This window comes from Nematolebias whitei, chromosome 13, assembly GCF_014905685.2.
Source record: "Nematolebias whitei isolate Nwh7 chromosome 13, NemWhi1, whole genome shotgun sequence".
In the NCBI taxonomy this organism is placed as follows: Eukaryota; Metazoa; Chordata; class Actinopteri; order Cyprinodontiformes; family Rivulidae; genus Nematolebias; species Nematolebias whitei.
The window spans coordinates 12,271,701-12,291,679 of NC_056510.1; the positions used below are offsets into that span (position 1 = coordinate 12,271,701).

A 19,979-nucleotide genomic window follows, 5' to 3' on the forward strand; every position below is an offset into this window, starting at 1 on the left:
TATATATATATATATATATATATATATATATATATATAAAGTAGTCCCTCATTACTTCGCTGTTGACTCGCTCTATCGCGGTTTTTCAAAATAAGAGTGGACATGACACACAATTGGTTGATTGATTAATGAGCCACACAATCAGAATGGAATTTTTATTTAAAAAAAAAAATATTTTAAATTATTTGCCACTTCCAGCAACTTTGTGCAGCCCATACATACTGCAGGATAAACTTCCTGCTGCAGCTGATCAGCTGTTCACTGTGCAGAATGGAGAAGTGGGCGTGGCCAACAGCGCTTGCAGGTGGCAAAGAGCGGAGGAGGCAGGGAGCTGAAATCATGACATGCTGTAATCTTATAGAGTGTTTAGAGTTTAGAAACATTGTTTAGAATATTGCAAGAGCGTGGGAAGGGTTTAAAATGCCTTAATACATAAATACTAAAATAAACTACTACTTACTACTTGTATTACTATTCCTACTTTGCATTTTTTTCACTTATCGCAGGTCTTCAGGGTACGGATCCCTACTGTAATTCATTGGTCCTTCACTTTTCCACTTTCGTGGACTCGATCTTTCGCGGTTTTTCAACGATTATCAACTTGAATATTACTCACGTGATTGGGAAATTATGGGATAAAAAGCTAACAAAAAAAATGCTTCAGGCAGGCACCGCCATTTTGTAGTTTTCTTTCAAGAAGCTTACACTGTAATGCCAGTCAAAAGAACTACACTACCCAGAAGCCAACAGTGCTTCCGGCCGCAGCTTTCTGCTGAAATGGAGAGAACATTTTGCAAATCTACGCTATTTATTAAGCTCACAGAACTGGCAGAAAAGTTGCAAATAATCATTAAGATTCCTGAAGCTCAATTATCTGCGTGCACATCAACCTGGACGGGGCGGTGGGTTTCGTGGCTGCAGGTAGGTCTACATAGCTGCTGTTCCGCAGAGCTGGTGAGTAAAATTTTGCAGTACTGTACAGAACATATACATGTGTTGTTAAAATTATGTAGGTTTGAGTTTACAACATTGAAAGAGTGTGGGAAGGGTTTATAAAGCCTTAAAATATGTATAAATACTAAAATAAATATAGCGTTCCTACTTTGCAATTTTTCACCTACTTTGGGGGTGTGTGGCGTGTAACCCTCACGATAATTGAGGGACTACTGTTTATTATATATATATATATATATATATATAAAATGTCATCACAATGTCAGCACTGCATGTTTCCATACAATGGCGAAATTAGTCTCTGCATTTAACCCATCCACCACCAGGTGGTGCAGTGGGCAGCTATTGAAGGCGCCCCGGGGGGCATTTTGGGGATGAGGTGTGCTGCCCAGAGACGCCACGTGATGTGCAGTGACTGGGGATTGAACCTGGGACTTTCGGGTCCCAAGCCGGCTGCCCTGCCTCTACACCATCTCGGCCCCCATATATATATATATATATATATATATATATATATATATATATATATATATATATATATGTATATGTATATATAGTGGAGAGTGAAAAAGTGAGAAGGTATCAGACTGACTGAGTCCAGACTAACCACCTAAAAATCTAAGTGTTAGTGTTTATTGTAAAAAGACAGAGGAAGGAAAAGTGAGAGCCAACAGAAAAATGACAAACTGCTTGAACAATGAACATATGTTTAGGCTTTAGTGGCATGAAAATTAATTAGCCTGCCCCAGCTCTAAATGCTGTCATTTGAGCTTAATTAGTAAAAAGATGACAGGTGACATTAATTATCCTAACCTCATTGTCATCGCAGGCACTCAGATATTAATTTAAGAGTTACTGGTACCTAATTGTATGTCTTGTTTAATAAATGCATCTACAAATAGTCTCTCTCAATATTCTCTACAGAGAGCAACAAAGTACAGAGGCCAATAGAGTGTGTTACTTATTAAAGGGCAATTAAAAAGCAAGTCAAACAAATCTGGACATATAATCTTTAAAAAAAAAAATGTTTTTTTGCAAATATTCTTAATTGAATGGCTTCTTTTTTTAATTTGTTTGCTTTTGACATTTAGGAATATATTCTAAAACAGGTCAGCATTTGCAGCGAAACTTTCAGTAATTATTGATCACATTAAAATGTATTTTGTTTATTAAATATAAAGATTGAAAGACTTGATGCGTTTAGAAAAAAAAAAAGATTTATAAGAACTATGCGTCACGACAACAGCAGGGAAAAATTAATTAATTAGTCTGTCAACATTAAACAGCCAAATCAATACTTGTAAGCCCTGGTGGTCGACCAAAAAAACTGCAAGAGATATATACTGGATTTTCATTTTAACTTTGTGATTAATAATCCCACCTTAAGTATCTATTGTCTGTCTGTAACAAATGTGCTTCAACCATTGATTTGTCTTGGTCCCAATCTAATAATTGCTAAAAGTGAATAAAAAAAATCACAAACTATTAGTGATATTACTAATTACAGAATGACCAATCTGGCTAAGTGTTCACTGAAAATGCTCTCGGAATGAGTATGATAAATTAGTAGCAATGCAAGCTTTGCATTTTGTCTGAGAGTTTATGTGCATTTTTACCTAAATGAATGTGACAAATTGAAGGTAAGTTATCTTGAAATATCCCCATGGGAATATGATTTATCAAAGGAAATAAATGTGGTTTAATGCGATGTCAGAAAGCCAGACGGCTCACATGAGAAGTGACAACAAATTTAAAATAAAACAATATTTTGTGTTTAATAAACGTAGAATGCAAAGTTAAAGGAAAACTGCATGCAATATATGTGTCATAAGAAGTTTTCAGAAGTGGTGAGTCACACTTTGCCTTTAGAATACAATGTTGTTTTGGTTTCCTTTATGATGGTAACACTGTGACATTAAAAGATATATGTTAAAGTTAAGACATTTAAAAGAAGGCTTTCCCCATTTTTTTCAGCCATCATAGTCTTAACAAATGTTCACCTTCCATCTTGGAGACAATTAGGTTAAGCTAAAACAAATGTTACATTTCCACATTGTTTCAACACTGTCCACCATAACTACTTATTTTTACCTTTTAAAGTTGTAAAACTAAACACACTTTAACAACAATGGTGGCACAAAAAAGAGGATGTTTAAGTTGATATTTAGTCATAATTTGTTGCATAGATCAAAAGTTGACCAAAATAACTGGCAGCTGTAGTTACCAACTTAAACAACCAGTTGGCATTATTTTATTCAAATTAGAGCGTTAAGATTTCACGCTACAACTTCACGTTCATTCGTTAATTTAGATTTGTGTAAAAATTAAAAAAAATTAAAAAGTAGAGTTGATTTAGAAGGTTAAGCTCTTTTAGAAAGCTTATCAAGAACAAGGATTACAAAGTGATTAAAGGGAATTTTAAGGGCCTCAATGCAAACCAAAGGCTGCACTGTCTGGCAACAGTTATGTTACTTTAACTCCTTCATTAATTTGGTATTAAATTCTTTATCAAACATGCAGACTATCACACAAGCCACAACATGCATGCACAGTGATCCCTCACTATATTGCAGTTCACTTTTTGCACTATATTGCGGGTTATTGTGTGTACTGTACATGCTGTGCACTACTGTACATTCATCACATCGTCATCATCTTCACTGCGATCGACAAAGTATTTAAGACTATATGAAGTGTTTATAAGGGGGCCAAGATGGTGTAGAGGCAGGGCAGTCGACTCGGGACACGAAAGTCCCAGGTTCGAACCCCAGTCATTGCGCATCTCGTGGTGTCTCTGAGCAGCACACCTTATCCCCAGCTTTCAATAGCTGCCCAGTGCACCAACTGGTGGATGGGTTAAATGCAGAGAGCCAGTTTCACCATTGTATGAAAACATACAGTGATCACAATACATAACACATTATTATTATCATTATTATTATTATTATTATTATTATTGTTATTATAAGAAAGTGGGAAAGGTCAATAAGCGTGTGGGAAGGGTTTCAAAAGCCTTATATATATATATATATATATGTATATATATATATATATCTGTAAGCTTAGATATATATATATATAGTGTTTCCCCTACCATTATACAAGTAGTGCGCCCCGCCTACCGAACCGAACAGTGTGTCAAACCAGAAACCCCCATCGGCACATACGTAGCGCTAAGCTAGCTGTGTGTCATACAGGTGCACTAGGTAAAAAGCTTGAGGCAGCGCTCGCACTGCCTCTTCCCTCACGCTGAACACCCCCTCCCCTACTCCAAAACGGTCGGTACAAACAGCGCGCAGCTCAGACATGGCATATCTAGGTGAAACACTGATTATAAATAACAAAATAAATATAACACCGCTACTTGGCGAATTTTCACCTTCCGTGGGGGTCTCTGGAATGTAACCCCGCGAAAGGTGAGGGATCACGGTAAATGTAAACAGATAGGAATATGAAGCGCTACATACAAGCAAAGTCTATATACAAATGCAGAATTACATGTGTTTGTATGTAAGTGATCATGTGAGTTGTAAGTGTGACAGAACAGAGTAAAAGGTTTAAAAGTTTTGGACCTATAAGGAATTTTTTCACCTGGAACACAAAAGGAAAGAGCTAAGCCTTACAGCTAAATATTTTAAAGCTGAAATTAAATTTAAAAGGAGGGCGAGTAGGGGAAGAAACAGACAGGGAAAAAGACAGAGAATTACTGCGAGAGGAGTACTTTCTTCCCTTCAATGCTTTCACCAAAAGGCCAAGTGACAATTTGAACAATTACCCTGGAGCTATTACCTCTACTGGAACGTGGCTGGTTGAGAAGAGACAGATGAGTGAGTGACTGAGAGTGTGCACGTGAGTGCGTGTGTGTGTATCAAAGTGAGACAGATAGTGAAGGGAAAATGGAAACAACAGTGAGAGCAACTGAAGAAAAGCAAAAAACATGCAAAAGGAAAAGAAAAATGAGTTTATTTACAGTAGATGCTTTGCACAGAGTCATTTACTACTCCAACACTTATGGGGTAGTTATTGCAGCACAGCAGGTGTGAGACAGAAAAGCACAGACAGAGGGAACATTGATGCTCTAAAGGCCATCAAGCAGAGACAAAGACACCAGAAGAAAATTAAAGTAAGGCAATTTTCTTTTTCTTTTACTTGTTTTGCAATGATCGGACCAAACCATTTTTTTGAAAGACGACATGTTAGTTCGACGTGGTGCATCTATAACCACAAGGACAAAGTTGAAGGCAACACAGAAACATGGTTGCAACAAAATGGTAGGTCCGGTTCAAAAAGTGTAAAGATCTCAGTTAATAAAACCTCAGAACTAGAAAATGTACTTAAATGTGAATGGTAACGGTTGTAACTAAAAGTTAGCTCCCCTGTTGATCTTGATGTTTTCTAAGTTTATTCTTCATCAAACTGCAGCCTGCTAATCAGTGGGTACGTTTTAATTGTATATTCTTCAAAAAAGTGTTTAAATTACTATGCAAAATTTTGGATCTTCATGTATAACCTAAATTAATGTCTGAATACAGAATGTTTCAACTTTTCTTTATTCCTTTATGCCATATCTCTGTAGTTGTAATCTGACTTGTTTTAAATGCCATAGAAAAGCTACAGATATGGTGAATGGTTTGGCCTTTTAGTTGCATGCATTTTTCTGACCCTGAGATGCTAAATGCTAAATAATAAATGTGCCTAATAAATATGCAAATATTTATATAGGGGCTAGATTACAGCATAAATATGGATGACTTAAAATATTTAAACCAAATGCCTTTTTTTCCTTCAGTTTTACCAGCTTGGTGTGGAAAAATAATGAGAATAGAAATATTAGGGTCAGAATACTCTCTGTCTAACCTAATATCTGGATGCAGTGTTGTTTCACCAACACCTTGTGTTGCCCTCAGCAACAAGAAGAAAAAACACTGACCACCTCTGAGAACCAATCAAAGTCCCCAAACGATGGGAACCTTGCAAACAGATCATTGTAATGGGAATAACAGACAGATTAAAAAAGGATGTTTGTCCAGTGAGGAGTCTCCAGGGTGGAGGGATAATCGCTCAACTATCCAATCAGACACCAAGGTAATTTAAACTTGAGGGACTTTCTTCATGTAGTGATGTATGGGGAACATGAAACTGTAACACAACCACAAACAATCAAAACTGTACGAATAACCAAGTGGCGTTATATAAAAAAGCATTTCTATATTTATTTGTTCTGTTATAACTGTAATGTGAAATACGCAGAAATACATATAATAATTACTAGCATGTTCTGAATATCTGTTGAGAAAGTTGGGGTATTTCAAATATTTCAAAACTGTAAAAATAAATTGTATTAGGGTATTTTTACAATGAATAGGCTGAGATAAAATAAAACAAATGAAACAAGAACATAAACTTTAAAGATGGAGAAGCTTACTTTACGTTTAAACTGAGCAAATCCCTAATGTTTGTATCAGTCATGGTACTCAATGCTGGGAACCCAAGTATAATGTATCTGTTTCAAAGAGGGGTGATGTTGTTTTAGGGGTGGAAATGTTCGTGCCATTTACTCCAGTAAATCTAGAACTGGTGCTGTATAAATAAATGAAGTGAAAAGGATTTAAACCTTGTTTTTGTTCTGCTCCCTTCTGGAACATGAACAGACATTGCAGTCACACCGGGAATAACAGCTTTTTCTTCACTAGAATTGAAAAGGCAACAGATGTGAAACTGAGATCAGCAGTAGAAACGAGGAAGAGGAGGAAAAAGCAGACGAGACAAAGCAAAAGTAGTGTTCTTTGAGAAAAAGCAAAAAGAACAGGGTTGGAGGAAAACACCATCAACCAGCTTACTTAACAGTGCAAAAAATACTTATATATATATATATATATATATATATATATATATATATATATATATCTCCAGGGCTTAATTTGTAAACCGATCGATGCCGGAATGCAAATAGTGGGCGAACCAGCTTGGGGGTTTGGGTCCTGGGAACGCACATGCTCACAAGAGACAAGACAAGATGTTTAATGACATAAAATATATTTTGTTCGCAAAGAAAAAGAGTCCTAACATTTATTAAACGTTACTTCTGTATTTACCCAAATCTAAATTGAGCTTTGACAAACTCATTGATAAAACTAAATTATTTTGTCAATGTGAAAGAGAAAAATAGGGGGCAGGTATCACTCTCTTTGATTTATACTCTTTGACACATGCATGTTGTGGGTGACAAGCATCCAGAGCGTCATAAAAACAGCAGCGGAGGTGTCGGAGTTATTTATTTATCGTCTCAGCAGCAGAGGGGAGCGACACGGTTCAAGCATGGCTCCCCAAACAAGAAGGAAGTCACATTTGTTCATAACTTTATTATTAATAAATCCGAGAGTTGCCGGAACTGAGCAAACAGTTGCCGGAACGCACCCTGTGAAACTAAGAGTTCCTGGATTTTGTTCCGGAAAGATCTGTTTCAAATTAAGCACTGTATTTATCTTTGCCCACTATTAACTAGTCGAGATTTTAAAGCTACCTCAGCCTGAATTATAATATCAATTTTAACTAACTTTTTTTTTTTTTTTTTTAACCATTTTAGCTGCTTGTCTTTAGTTTGAAAAAAAAAAAAAAAAACTGCACAATTCAGTTTATTACAAAATGACAAAATATGCATTTTATGAACTTTTTTGTTTTTACCTTTTATTATGTTTAATTTAAAAAAACGTGCACAACACCAGTTTGTGCAAACTGTTTCGATCCAACCATCTGCTAAATGCCGTAATATAATCGAACGCTGCAGAGTTTGTACGTTTATTTTATTTTTATTTTTTGACAACACAAGTTTTTGTTCTCACCATCCCAATCCTGCCTTCGTTGCCAGAGGCTTCAGTCTCTGTTGTTTGGGGGCTGAGGGCTGAGTCACTGCTGCTTCTCACCAGAAGGGGCGTATCTGTAGAAACAGTAGGAATAAACAGGCCCATGTGAATTTACAGACGTGAAGGAGTTTCTGTCTTTTGTTACACTATTCCCACAAATATGGATGAATATTAAAACATATAGTCAGGTACAAATAATTACATTTGCTTTGTTTTCTATGGTTTTACATATCAAAACACAATAGAATAATGTAGTCTTTACCAGGTTCTAAAATTAGGCAAATAAACCTCCGTTATAAATAATTGAATGTGACTGTTTTGTTGAGGTTATTTTAAATGATTCACTATTCAACAGATTTTGTGTCTAATTTAATTGTTTTTAGACAAGCTAATGGCTCTTACACTAATCAACACTACACTGTGTTAAAAGTGTATTTTTTAACAAACACCAAGGGAGAATAATAGGTGCCCCGATACTGGTTTAGACCGAGTACAAGTATTTTAGTTTGAGTACTTGCAGATACTGGGTATCCATACAGAGTAGTTAAACAATCAATACACAATTACTTTAAAAACACTTTTTTTATTAAGAATACAGCAAACAGTTTGCTTTCTTAACATCACCTATGTCTGTCCTCTATTTCTAAACTATGTAAATATTTTACTTATTGTCCTTGGTTAATTCAAAACGGAAAAACTAAATGACATCACCAAGCATAAAACTGGTATTGGTTCAAAGTATCCAAGTGTTTTTATTAGTACAAGTGCGAGAACTTCAGGCAACTAGCATCAGTATCGGGATACCACTAGTTTAATGAATAAACTTTGTTCAGCTGCTGTGTCACTGCAAAATTTATGAAAAATGTAACCAAATAACGGCCAATAAATAAATAAATAAGTAAACAATTATCCTAGTATTGACTTAAACCTAAAAGCTGCTCATTTTAAAATGACATACTTTGATACATACGAAATTTGTAACTTAAACAAAAGTAAACTTTAGTATGAATTAAGAAAAAGAAAAGAAATTTAATATTTTGAAAATACAAAATGACGTACAAAAACTGTGTATACCATATTTAAACGACTCACAATGGCATAACTGCATTTCAAAGAAGACAAAATAAAAGAAAGAAAAGACGGATTGAGGTAACACAAACCTAAAATTGTCTATTCATGGCTGAAAAATATATTTTAATAATTTATAACAGACAGCTACATTTGCGTATGCATGTCCATATGTAATAATCACATACTAATCCCATTATGAACGCTCCCAATGCTGGTTTTGGAGAGGTGACAGTGTGCGGGATGTGTGAGAAGTTAATGTATTATCTCTTCCCTTCATATCCCATCTGTGAACACACTGGTGTTCATGCATCCAAATGGCCAATAAGTGGCTGATTTGTAGATTTGTGTGAGCGAGTAGATAACAGATGATAATGGCTCTTTCTTCACATCTCATCTGCCCTCTGCATAAAATCATCATTTACCAGAAACTGATAAATTGTGCACACCGCAGTGTTGCCTATGCCGCTGATGGGGCTTGAGGGAAAAGTGAAAATGAGAGGAAAGTCAACACTGCAAAAAAACTAAGCAAATAAATATGATTTAATATGCTGTGTTGTTATGATCTGTGTGAAACCTCAAACCTACCATCCCTACTCATAGGAGTGATCAATCTATATATACACATTAGGAACACTGCCAAGTAAGCACCTATAGCTCTAAGGGGAACATAATGGCAAAGGTGGTAGAGTGGGTAGAGAGAACTCTATATGGTTGAAGTACTCTGAAGACATGTCAAATGATATTTGTAGGGTCATATATTGATTGTCTCAAATGGACCCTTAGTGCTCTTAAAAACAGCTGGGGGGGTATGGATTACATCAAACCACTGATCAATTCATCTCCTTGAAGATAGACAATTAAAGTGGGATGGTTTGACGGAAAGTGCGCAAGGTAAAATGAGGGACAGTGGAAGATGATCTGAGAAAATGTATGTACCAACAGGTAAAAATACAAAATGAACAAAAGAAATGTATAGGGAAAACATATTTGTAAAGTAAACCAAAAGGAAAAAAGAAGTAAAAGCTGCTGTAACATGTTTCCGACTGTCCAAGGGCTTTTTCAACTAAAGCTAAACAGTGCCTCGTAGGTTCCTCTAGGCCAGTGATGCTGAATCCTGTTCTGCAAGGACCACTGCCATTTTGGTTCAAAATGCTGCAGCCTAATTTTTAACTGGTACAGGCAAAAGAGAGCACATTACTCCAGTTCTGGCCTCCCTTCACTGGCTCCCGGTTCACTTTCAACTTAATTTTAAAATCCTTCTGTATGTTTTTTAAATCTCTAAACAGTTCTGACCCCTCTTATCTCACTGATCTGCTGCAACCATATGTCCCACAGTGTTCTCCAAGGTCAGCACATCAGATGCTTTTATTGGTTCCAGACACTCGTTTCAAGCTCAGAGGTGACAGGGCTTTCTCTGTTGCAGGTCCAAGATTGTGGAATGAGTTACCACTGCGTGTCAGGTAGGCTCCCTCGCATACTGTTTTCAAGTCTTGTTTAAAAACTCACTTTTATTCCCTGGCTTTTGACACTGTATGAGCTTAGTTTAACCTGTCTGTGTTCTATAATGTTAGCCATTTAGTTTTTACCTTTACATCTGTGTGATCTATGTATTTATTGCCATGTCATTTGCTTGTTTGTTTTGGCTGTACAGCGCTTTGGTAGGACTTGTTGATGTGTTTTAAGTGCTTTATAAATAAAGGGGTATGGTATGGTATGGTATGGTATGGTATGGTATGGTATGGTATGGTATGGTATGGTAATGGTAATGGTATGGTATGGTAATGGGGCAGCACGGTGGTGCAACTGGTAGAGCTGCTGCCTCTCAGCGAGCAGGTCCTTGGTTCAAACCCCGGTCCAGGGGCCTTTCTGGGTGGAGTTTGCATGTTCTCTCCGTGCATGCGTGGGTTTTCTCTGGGTACTCCGGTTTCCTCCCACAGACCAAAAACATGCATGTTAGGCTAATTGGTAACTCTAAATTGTCCCTAGGTGTGAGTGAGAGAGTGAATGGTTGTTTGTCTCGTTTGTCTCTATGTGGCCCTGTGATGGACTTACGACCCGTCCAGGGTGTACCCCACCCCTCGCACAGTGATTGCTGGACATGGGCACCAGCGACCCCCGTGACCCAAAATGGAATAAGCGGGTAAAGATAATGGATGGATGGATGGATGGATGGTTGGTATGGTAATGGTAATGGTATGGTATGCTATGGTATGGTAATGGCATGGTATGGTATGGTATGGTATGGTATGGTATGGTATGCATGTTTTAGTTATTTCCCTGTTCTTCAGCATGTCTCCAAGTTCTGAAGAAGTCAGTTAATTATTAATTAATTCAAATGAGATGTACTGTATTCAAAGCAAAGAGCCGTACAAGTTTGAGAACAAAAAGTAGTGATAACTCTGTAAAAATAGGTACGATAGCTTTAACATGTGATTCATGTACATCCATTAACCAAGAATCATTTTACTTTACTCAGCATTTTTGCTTCATTTTGTTCATTTAGTTCCCAATAATCTTGGTTGAATGAAAACTTTTTTTTTTTTTGTCCTGCAGTGCAGAATAAAATATAAAGCAAAATGTTTTGTTAGTGGTTTTTTTTATGTTTATAGATGGATTATGGTTGCATTCATAACCATTTTATAACACTTCACATCACTTTACATTGAAATTATGTGATGCAGAAACACTATCACATATTTTAAATGCATCTCTATTGTAAAAATGCATCTCTATTGTAGAAAATAGGTAAGACATTATCAAAATAAAAATAAATAAATAAAATGCTGACTTGTGTGTGTAGTTGATACACCACGAATGGTAGATGTGGTTTCATGGTGAGCTGTGTTTCTGTTTAAATTATTACAATATTTCAACCTACTCCCGTTATGGAGTAGCGAAGAGAAAACAATATTAAGTTTTGAAGCGGCAACTCATCAAAACACATCCTCATCTGCAAAAAGGTGTGCGCAAAATAAACTTCAGCTTTCACCGTCTCCCTCACCAACCTTCCAGAGATGTCACTAATAGCTGATAGAAAAATCTCAGCAGTAAATCTGAAGCTGACTTATTGCAGACTTTTGTGTTTTCACATGCCACCCCTCCTGAACAACTGTGAAAATGTTCAGGACTGCAGTGCATGTGTGAAAACAAATTATGGCTCCATAATATTCAAATGGCTCAGCAAGCCGTGAGTGCGAGAGTGACTCAACATAAACAAAACCAGTGCACTGCATTTATTTAGGAGAGACGCTTTTTACTCAAAGCAATATAATTTCCAGCTTTTGCCCAAATGAACTTCACCATCTGAACTTGGAGATTTAGTGCAAAGTCAACAAAATATTTAGACCCTGCTGCCTTCTCTTGTCAGCAAAGGAGAAACTACAGGACCAGTAAATCTAAGGCAGTGCACTCGTTTTGTTTCTCGCTCATAATTTATTTGATTAAAAAATACCTATCAATATATTAAACCACTGTAACTGGGCTCGAGCTGTAAATTTCACCGAGGTAGCCATATTTGTGTAGTTTAAAGATGATTAGCAGAAGTGGCCATCTTGAACTGGTTTACCTCCAAAACCTATTCAGTAGATGCACAGACAATAAAATGATTTTGAGTTTCATTATGATCTGTCCACTGGTTCATGAGATATTTTGCTAACAGACAAGTAAGGTTGATTCCAGTTAATGCAATTGTTTAAGGCAAATGTGTTGTGCAATCTGTAGAGCTTGAAGTATGTGTTGGTGACTAAGATCAGCTACTACCATACAAAACGTTAACTCTATCTCCTAGTGTGGTTGCGATACATTCTCTGTTATTATTTTATATCGTGTGTGATTACTTGTGTATGTTCCTTTGCACTGAAACTCTGGCACAACAATTTCCTGTGGGATCAATAAAGGTTTATTTTATCTTATAATTGTCAGACTATCTTTATGAGCTTGTAGTTTTATTTATTTTTTTATCATCTTAAGCAGTTGCTGCAAATCTTCTAGGCCTATTCTCGTCATATCCACGATAGTCTTTGTGGTAAAACAATTTACAGAAACCTAACTCTAACCTCCTCACACTGACACTGTGATTGTCTCCAGAACTCTGTTACCTCTAATCTCCCATGACAATAACACATCGTTTCTAATCTGCTCTGGCAGGCAACCATACTGAAACAGACTAAACTTCCTGTCTTAACAGAGTCTGGACTGACACCAATGGTCCCTTCATGATTTAGAAAGGTTGTACTTTACAGTTTGAAATGTTGATTCTGCAATGTCCGGATGAAATAAAAACAATTATAAAGATGTGACTTATTTTTGTTTTATTGTAGTAGAGCTAAGGATTGAAATTTAATATAATCCAAAGGAACTCAAAAGTAGTCTTAAGAACTCTTCAAACTAAACAGACAAGTTTAATATCGCACTCAAGACATATTAATAATTTTCAATACCAATAGTGCATAACTTAATGCTCACCAGACCCTCAAACTTAATTTAAAAAATTCAACATAAGCAAGACTTTTCAAAATAAAACTTATGCACAAAAAAAATCATTAACTGTATCAACAAAAAAGGTTGAATCATGTCATCTGGACTTCGTTTTTTTTTGTTAAAAAGAAACGTTTCGCCCCTCATCCAAGAGGCTTCGTCAGTCTGAGGCCTAGCCATCTGGTATTACCCATCTGGGTAATACCAGATGGGTAATACCCATCTGGTAATACCCAGATATTTCAGGGGTATCTGAGGCAGGCTTGAAACACAAGAGTCAGGGTGGCTTCTGGGTAATACCAGATGGCTAGGCCTCAGACTGACGAAGCCTCTTGGATGAGGGGCGAAACGTTTCTTTTTAACAAAAAAAAACGAAGTCCAGATGACATGATTCAACCTTTTTTGTTGTTATATACCTGGATGACTGAGAAAACAAACTTTGCATTAACTGTATCGTTAACACAAAGACCAGTGCAGGTAATGTAAATGTTAAATTGCATTTAGTCAACAGGAAAACCCTTTTCACAAATACTTGCATTGTAATTCAAGTCAACAAGTGCTTGACTCGAAATATGACAAAAATGGAAAAAGGCATAAAAAATAAAAAAAATTTGAAAATATAACGCGGTGCAAAGACAGATGCAGTGAGAGAATAAAGGTCACGCAGAAAGGTTTTGTCCAGGTAACACTAAGCAGACACAAACATCAGTTTTTGGTCTTGCAGCCTGACAGAACACATGCACATCCTGTCTTCTTCTCCCTTTCTGACTCTTTCTCAGCCACATTTCAGTGACAGCGCTTAAAACATTCTGGCCTTTGCCATATTGCTTTTATTACTGTTCCACCCATCACATGCTGACCTTTGTCTGTGCTGGAATTCAAAGTTAACAGTCTGTCTCATGTGTAAAGGGGAAAAAAAAGTCACTAAAAACTACACTGCCTTGTAAAAATATTCACCCCTTTTAAAATGTTGTTAAATTCCAAGCAGAGATCGAACATGCTCAGATCATTTTGTGAAAGAAAAAAAAAGGAATTTAAAGTACAGATAAATGCACTATAAAACACCATAAATTTAGATATGGAGCAGCCATATAATTTTAGAAGTCAAACAATCCAGCCGAAGTCGCTTGTGTCATAACATCTCTGGCATTAAATAAATGTGAGTCTGCAACATCACGATCTAATAAGCACTGAGGACCAAGGAGTGCTTAAAACTATGCAGAGTATTCAATTTCCATTAAATGTGTTATTAGAGATCCTGAAAGAATATCAAAAGATAGCCAAGAAAAGGAAGGAGGGCTTTAATCAACAAGGGGCTGATAACACTGAAAAGTTTGCCTTTAGAACCACATACAGAAACTATACAAGCAGCTTCATGTAAAAGCAGGACAAAAATGCAATTGCTAAAAAAAAAAAAAAAAAAAAAAAAATAACCATTAAATGAAATACTTACTAGACTTGAGGGCTGAGGAATTGACTTCAATCTCTCCTCCTGTGATTGGCTGAAAAACAGAGAGCTCTGCTTGGTGAAGGTCAGGGCTGGGGCTAAGGCTGGTGTCAACAACACTCCTCTGCTGGGCTTCTTGTTCCTCGTACACTGCCATCAGCTAAAAAAACACACATAATATGGCTAATTATTGTACCATCCATCCAGCCATCTTCTATCTTTTAGAGAAACTAGACTTCTTCTATGGATTCTTGAAAAGAGTTCACCTCTTATTCAAAAAGGCTACAAGCCTTTAGACTGTGAAAGCAAGTATACAACATAAAACTGAAAATCAGAATCCTGGAAAGAATCGACCCTTCCATAGTTCGGCTTATATCACCAAGACACAATGGTTCAATGCCAACGATGCCACCTTTTAAATAACTTGGCACAAATAACGCCATAACATCACTAATACAATCCCCACAAAATGTGGCAATTAACCACAACGATGTATTTTCACTTTTCTACTGACTAGCAGTTGTGAAATTTATCAGCTGACTTTTTTGGAAATGCCTCTTTGATACAACTTCAAAAAATGTGTTTTTGATAAACAGATGGTTCATCCAGTCCCCTGCTAAGTTATTCTTTAAAGTGATTGCTGCTTTTCAAAAATGTACTGATAGATGTGTTATGAAAAGGGCAAAACAAACTCGTCATGCAAGTCAGAATTTAAGAGCAGCATGAATACAGTCACAACAAAAATGAACGAAAAAATAAAATGCTAAAAGGATGATAAAAATATTTTTTGTGTGTGTCATAAGGCACAATTAGGCAATTAGTTAACATGTCTTCATGGTTTTTAATTTAAAATGTATTTAATTACCAGTGGCAATAAAACTTTCCTTAATGAGAATGTTTCATTTAATTAAATAAAGATAAAAGTGCACAGAACTCGGGTGTTACCTTCTGGATGAGAACGCTATAGAGGACATCCAAGGAGCCCAGCATTACTGCAGCAGAGTGTGTTCCTAGTACAAAATACCAACGGACTCCATCCGTGTCCCTTATGCATGTGTGCAGCTCTTTACCATGTCATATAGAAGAATCCCTGTCTACTGAGAATTGCACTGAGCCTGCATTAAGCCTAGCATAGAACAGAGAGACTCAATAGTGTTCCAGGGGCCTCTATGCAAAACCTGAATAGATTTGTGTGTACAGTATACAGTATGTGTGTGCTTAAACATGCATTTGTACACTGTGCCTATAGTGATGAAGAGTAAAAAAAAGAGATTTTGCCAGCAAAGCCAGAGGTTTCCCACAACACTGGAAGCCACAAGTGTAAAACATAGTCTCCTCTCACACTCATATCATACTGTACATGACTGCAGCTGTCTATTCTCCAAACAACTAAACAAATGCATTTTTAGGGTTAGCTTAAAAAGATTATTTAAAACAATATTTAGTTGATTTTTGAGCAGGTTGATGTACACAAAACAAGTGCCTTTACTTTTTTTTTATTTTTCCAAAAATCCAATCGGACAGACTGATTATGTTGATATACACTGACTCACCTGACACTTTACTCAATTCAGTTCAATTCAAAAATACTTAGGTGTGCAAGGTAAGTATTAGGTACACCTGTTCAATTGCTTATTAACACAAATAACAAATTAGCCAATCACATGGCAGCAATGTATTATATTCCATCCATCCATCCATTATTTTTACCCGCTTCTTCCTTTCCGGGTCAAGGGGGTCACTGGTGCCCACTGCCCATATCAAGAAGTCACTATGCTAAAGTTATGGTACACCCTGGACAGGTTTCAAGTTCATCACAGGGCCACATAGAGACAAATGACCATTCGCACCTAGGGACAATTTAGTTTACTAATTTATCAATTAGCCTAACATGCATGTTTTTGGTCTGTGGGAGGAAACTGGAATGCCCAGAGAAATCTATGCATGCACAGAGAAAACATGCAAACTCCAGAAAAGTCCCAGGCCGGGATTTGATCTGGCGACCTTCTTGCTGAGAGGCAACAGCTCTACCAACTAAGCCACGGTAGAGTTGCACTCGGGTCTAGGGGTGCAACGAAAAATCGGCCCCGATTTCCTTAATTTTAGGAAATCGGACGATACTTGCACGAGAAAACGATTTTACCAATTTTTTTTGTTTGTTTGTTTTAACAATTGTATGAACTTCTTTATATTTCAGAGCACAACCTCATGGCCAGTTAAAACAAGTTAGTATTGTTTCTAGGATATTGTTCAAGGGTATGTTTTTCAACAAAGTAATATTGGAAAATGAAGGTGCATTGTCACCTTATAACACCTGACAGTGTCACTTATAAAACAAAATCGGTATCAGCCAAAATCGGAATCAGCAAGTCACACTTTTTTAGAAATCGGTGATTGGCCAGAAAACTGCAATCGGTGCACCCCTACTCGGTTCCAAATAATCCGACACGACATGGCCCCAGCCTGCAGCCATCATCTCCGAACCCCACCGGATCCGCCAAATTAACAGTTATTACAGGTCCGAATCCGGAAAAAAAACTGACATTTTTAATTAAGCTTTGACTGCTTATACCACCGGCTATTATTAACGGGTGGCGGAGATGCGCAGCTGAGTAAAGGGGCCAGAAGATCAGAGCTAAGGAGTCATCAAAGCGCATTAAATGCTTCCTTTACTTCTGCATGCATTCTGCTCTGACATGTCGGATATTCTGTGATCTCACATGTTTGGGTCATCGGTCGCGCGCGTCCACTGAGTGCAGCGGCTGAATGAACATCCATTTGGGCTGATGGATCCCCGGCAGTAATCCATCTGAAATTTAACTGACCTTTTTACCTCTTTCAACTGGCCAGTCAGCGTGCAGTGAAATGGCCGCGTGCGGCAGGTGTAGTATAGCAAGCCATGTTTGCATATATTGGATTGTCGGCTGCGCACGTCTCTTATGCAATAAAAAGCCCAACACCGACCTGGCCCACACTTTAAGCACATTATTACGGCCCGGCCTGGTCCGAATCTGGGGCGGGTGGGGCTGGGCTCCACGTTCGGGTTAGAAATGACAGCTCTAAGCCAAAGTGCCAGCCCATAATAGTATTATTTAGGCAAGTGGTTTGCTAAAGGTCAAACTGGGGACCAAAATGGTGAATAAAGATTTATGTGTCTCTGAACATGTTGCAATTTAACTGGAATACGGTAGAACAGGTGATTTGCATTGTGGATATGCTGACAAATTCGCATCACTTGCATGGTGTTCTCATGGTAATATGAACTAAAATCTTTGAGGAGCGTTTCCGACACCTCTTTGAATGTATGCAACAAAGACCTGATGAAGTTCAAAAGTCAAAATGAGTTCAACACAGAACTTGCAAGATGTATCTAAGAAAGTGGGCAGCAAGTGTATATACCACAAATGTACACTTTCTGTTCAGCATTGCCTCACCACACAGGGAGCAGAATAGTATCAAGTTACACAATATCGCACCTTTCTCGCCATGTTCTCATCCATATCTCACCAGCTATTCTCTCAGATTCTCACACATCCATGTTCTGTCACCCTCCCCACTTCCATCTGTCTAACACAGATTTCTCTCATTGTCCTGTTCCATCTCTCTTTTCATAACAAACCTTAGCTCTGACTTGTCTGAGCTTTCCCAATGTAAAGGTTGTTTATTTTTAATATCTAGGAGTCTTTTTTTTTGTCTTGTACGATTAAATCCCCCCTACTTGCTTTTCTATCTCATTACTTTCTCCATCTAAAGTGACTGAAGCAATAAGAATACTTTGTTTATTCTTGGAAAATTAAATTAAAAAACTGATTCAATTACAGTATGTAACAAAATTGTCATTAAATAAAAATGGGTAAACTTTTCTTTATATCGTCTTAGTGAAAACCTTGAACGGCTTTTATTTTTACAATTATCAACAAGCAAAGTGCAAAGATGGCCAGGAAAAAAAAACAAGAAATCCAGAGGAGGAAATGGGAAGATTATTTTTAAATACACATTTTATTTATGTCCCATTAAAGCAACTCATCGCAAAGTGAGAAATCAAACATAAAAAATGTATCCTTAACTACAGTATATCAAATGGTGCAGTATGAATAAATTTACTGCAATACTGACTTTGGAATTGGTACATTTAAACAAATACAGTACGCCTAATATTCTTTTAAGACCGTGTAAAAATATGTGGGTAAAATCAAGAGAATTGCAAGTCTTTTACAAAGCAGAGTTGATAAGAAAGGACAGACAAGCAGATAAAACAGAGGAGAACTTTGCTTCTTCTCTTTTCAGTATGACTCAAAGACCTGACAAACAAAGTGACAGTGCAGCTTGAGGATGCAAGGAAGAGTGAGGTGTGAAACAAAAAGGTAAGGCTGAACAAAGGGAAAGCAAAAAAGAGAATTGGGCAAAAAGACTGTAAAAGATAAATTGATAGATAAATGTAATAGCAATAATGAGGGAGAGTGACAGTGAAGTGGAAAAAAACCTTTGCTATGTCAGAGAGTAAGAGCAAAAAACAAGCCAAAATCTCAAGACTGGTGTATCCATTTTCAACAAACGAAGAGTAACACAATGCCATATCTCTTTCTCTTTGTGCATTCCACTTACATCTTAGAACACAGTTAAGTCGGCCGCAAGTTTCAGAGAATAAAATGTCAACACATGTACATAAGAGGAGCTATGGAATTTTATTTTTATTAATACATTTAAAATTATATTTAATGTGCTTGTAAAATAGTACCAGGTACAGTCAAGCTGTTTCTCCATTGTTAAGTACCATTCTAATAATTTTGTTTCTATTCAGTTCAACCCAAGAGTATGTGTGTCTCAACTGAGAGGGTGTCCCTCACTCATTGGGCGGGATCATTTGTAAAAGTGCGAGTGTAGCCAGGGACTGCGAGTTTCTCCGACACCCCCCGGTAAACTCACTTGTTCCTTGTTGCTCCGTCGAACTCACGCTGTATGTGCTTGTCGGACAAAATTGATCAAAAAGAATTGCATCTCATCATTTGACCAGGGAATATCCTGTGATTTGCAGCGCTTCATCTCAGAAACTTACATTGGTCCCTCACTTATCACAGGTTCCTGACACCCTCTGCGATAGGTGAAAATCTGCGAAGTAGGGACATGTATTTATTTTAGTATTTATATATATATTAAGGCTTTATAAC

At 37.1% G+C, this 19,979-nt stretch overlaps 1 protein-coding gene across 1 annotated transcript in view; it reads right to left on the minus strand.

The window, feature by feature from the left end:
- pard3bb (par-3 family cell polarity regulator beta b) overlaps positions 1-19,979 on the minus strand; it is a 358,866-nt gene that overhangs the window by 295,552 nt on the left and 43,335 nt on the right. The window contains exons 3-4 of the mRNA XM_037686865.1: positions 14,818-14,971; positions 7,797-7,891 (exon numbers count right to left, since the gene is read on the minus strand). Coding sequence (XP_037542793.1) covers positions 7,797-7,891; positions 14,818-14,971 — 249 coding nt within the window. The remainder of the gene's footprint in view (positions 1-7,796; positions 7,892-14,817; positions 14,972-19,979) is intronic.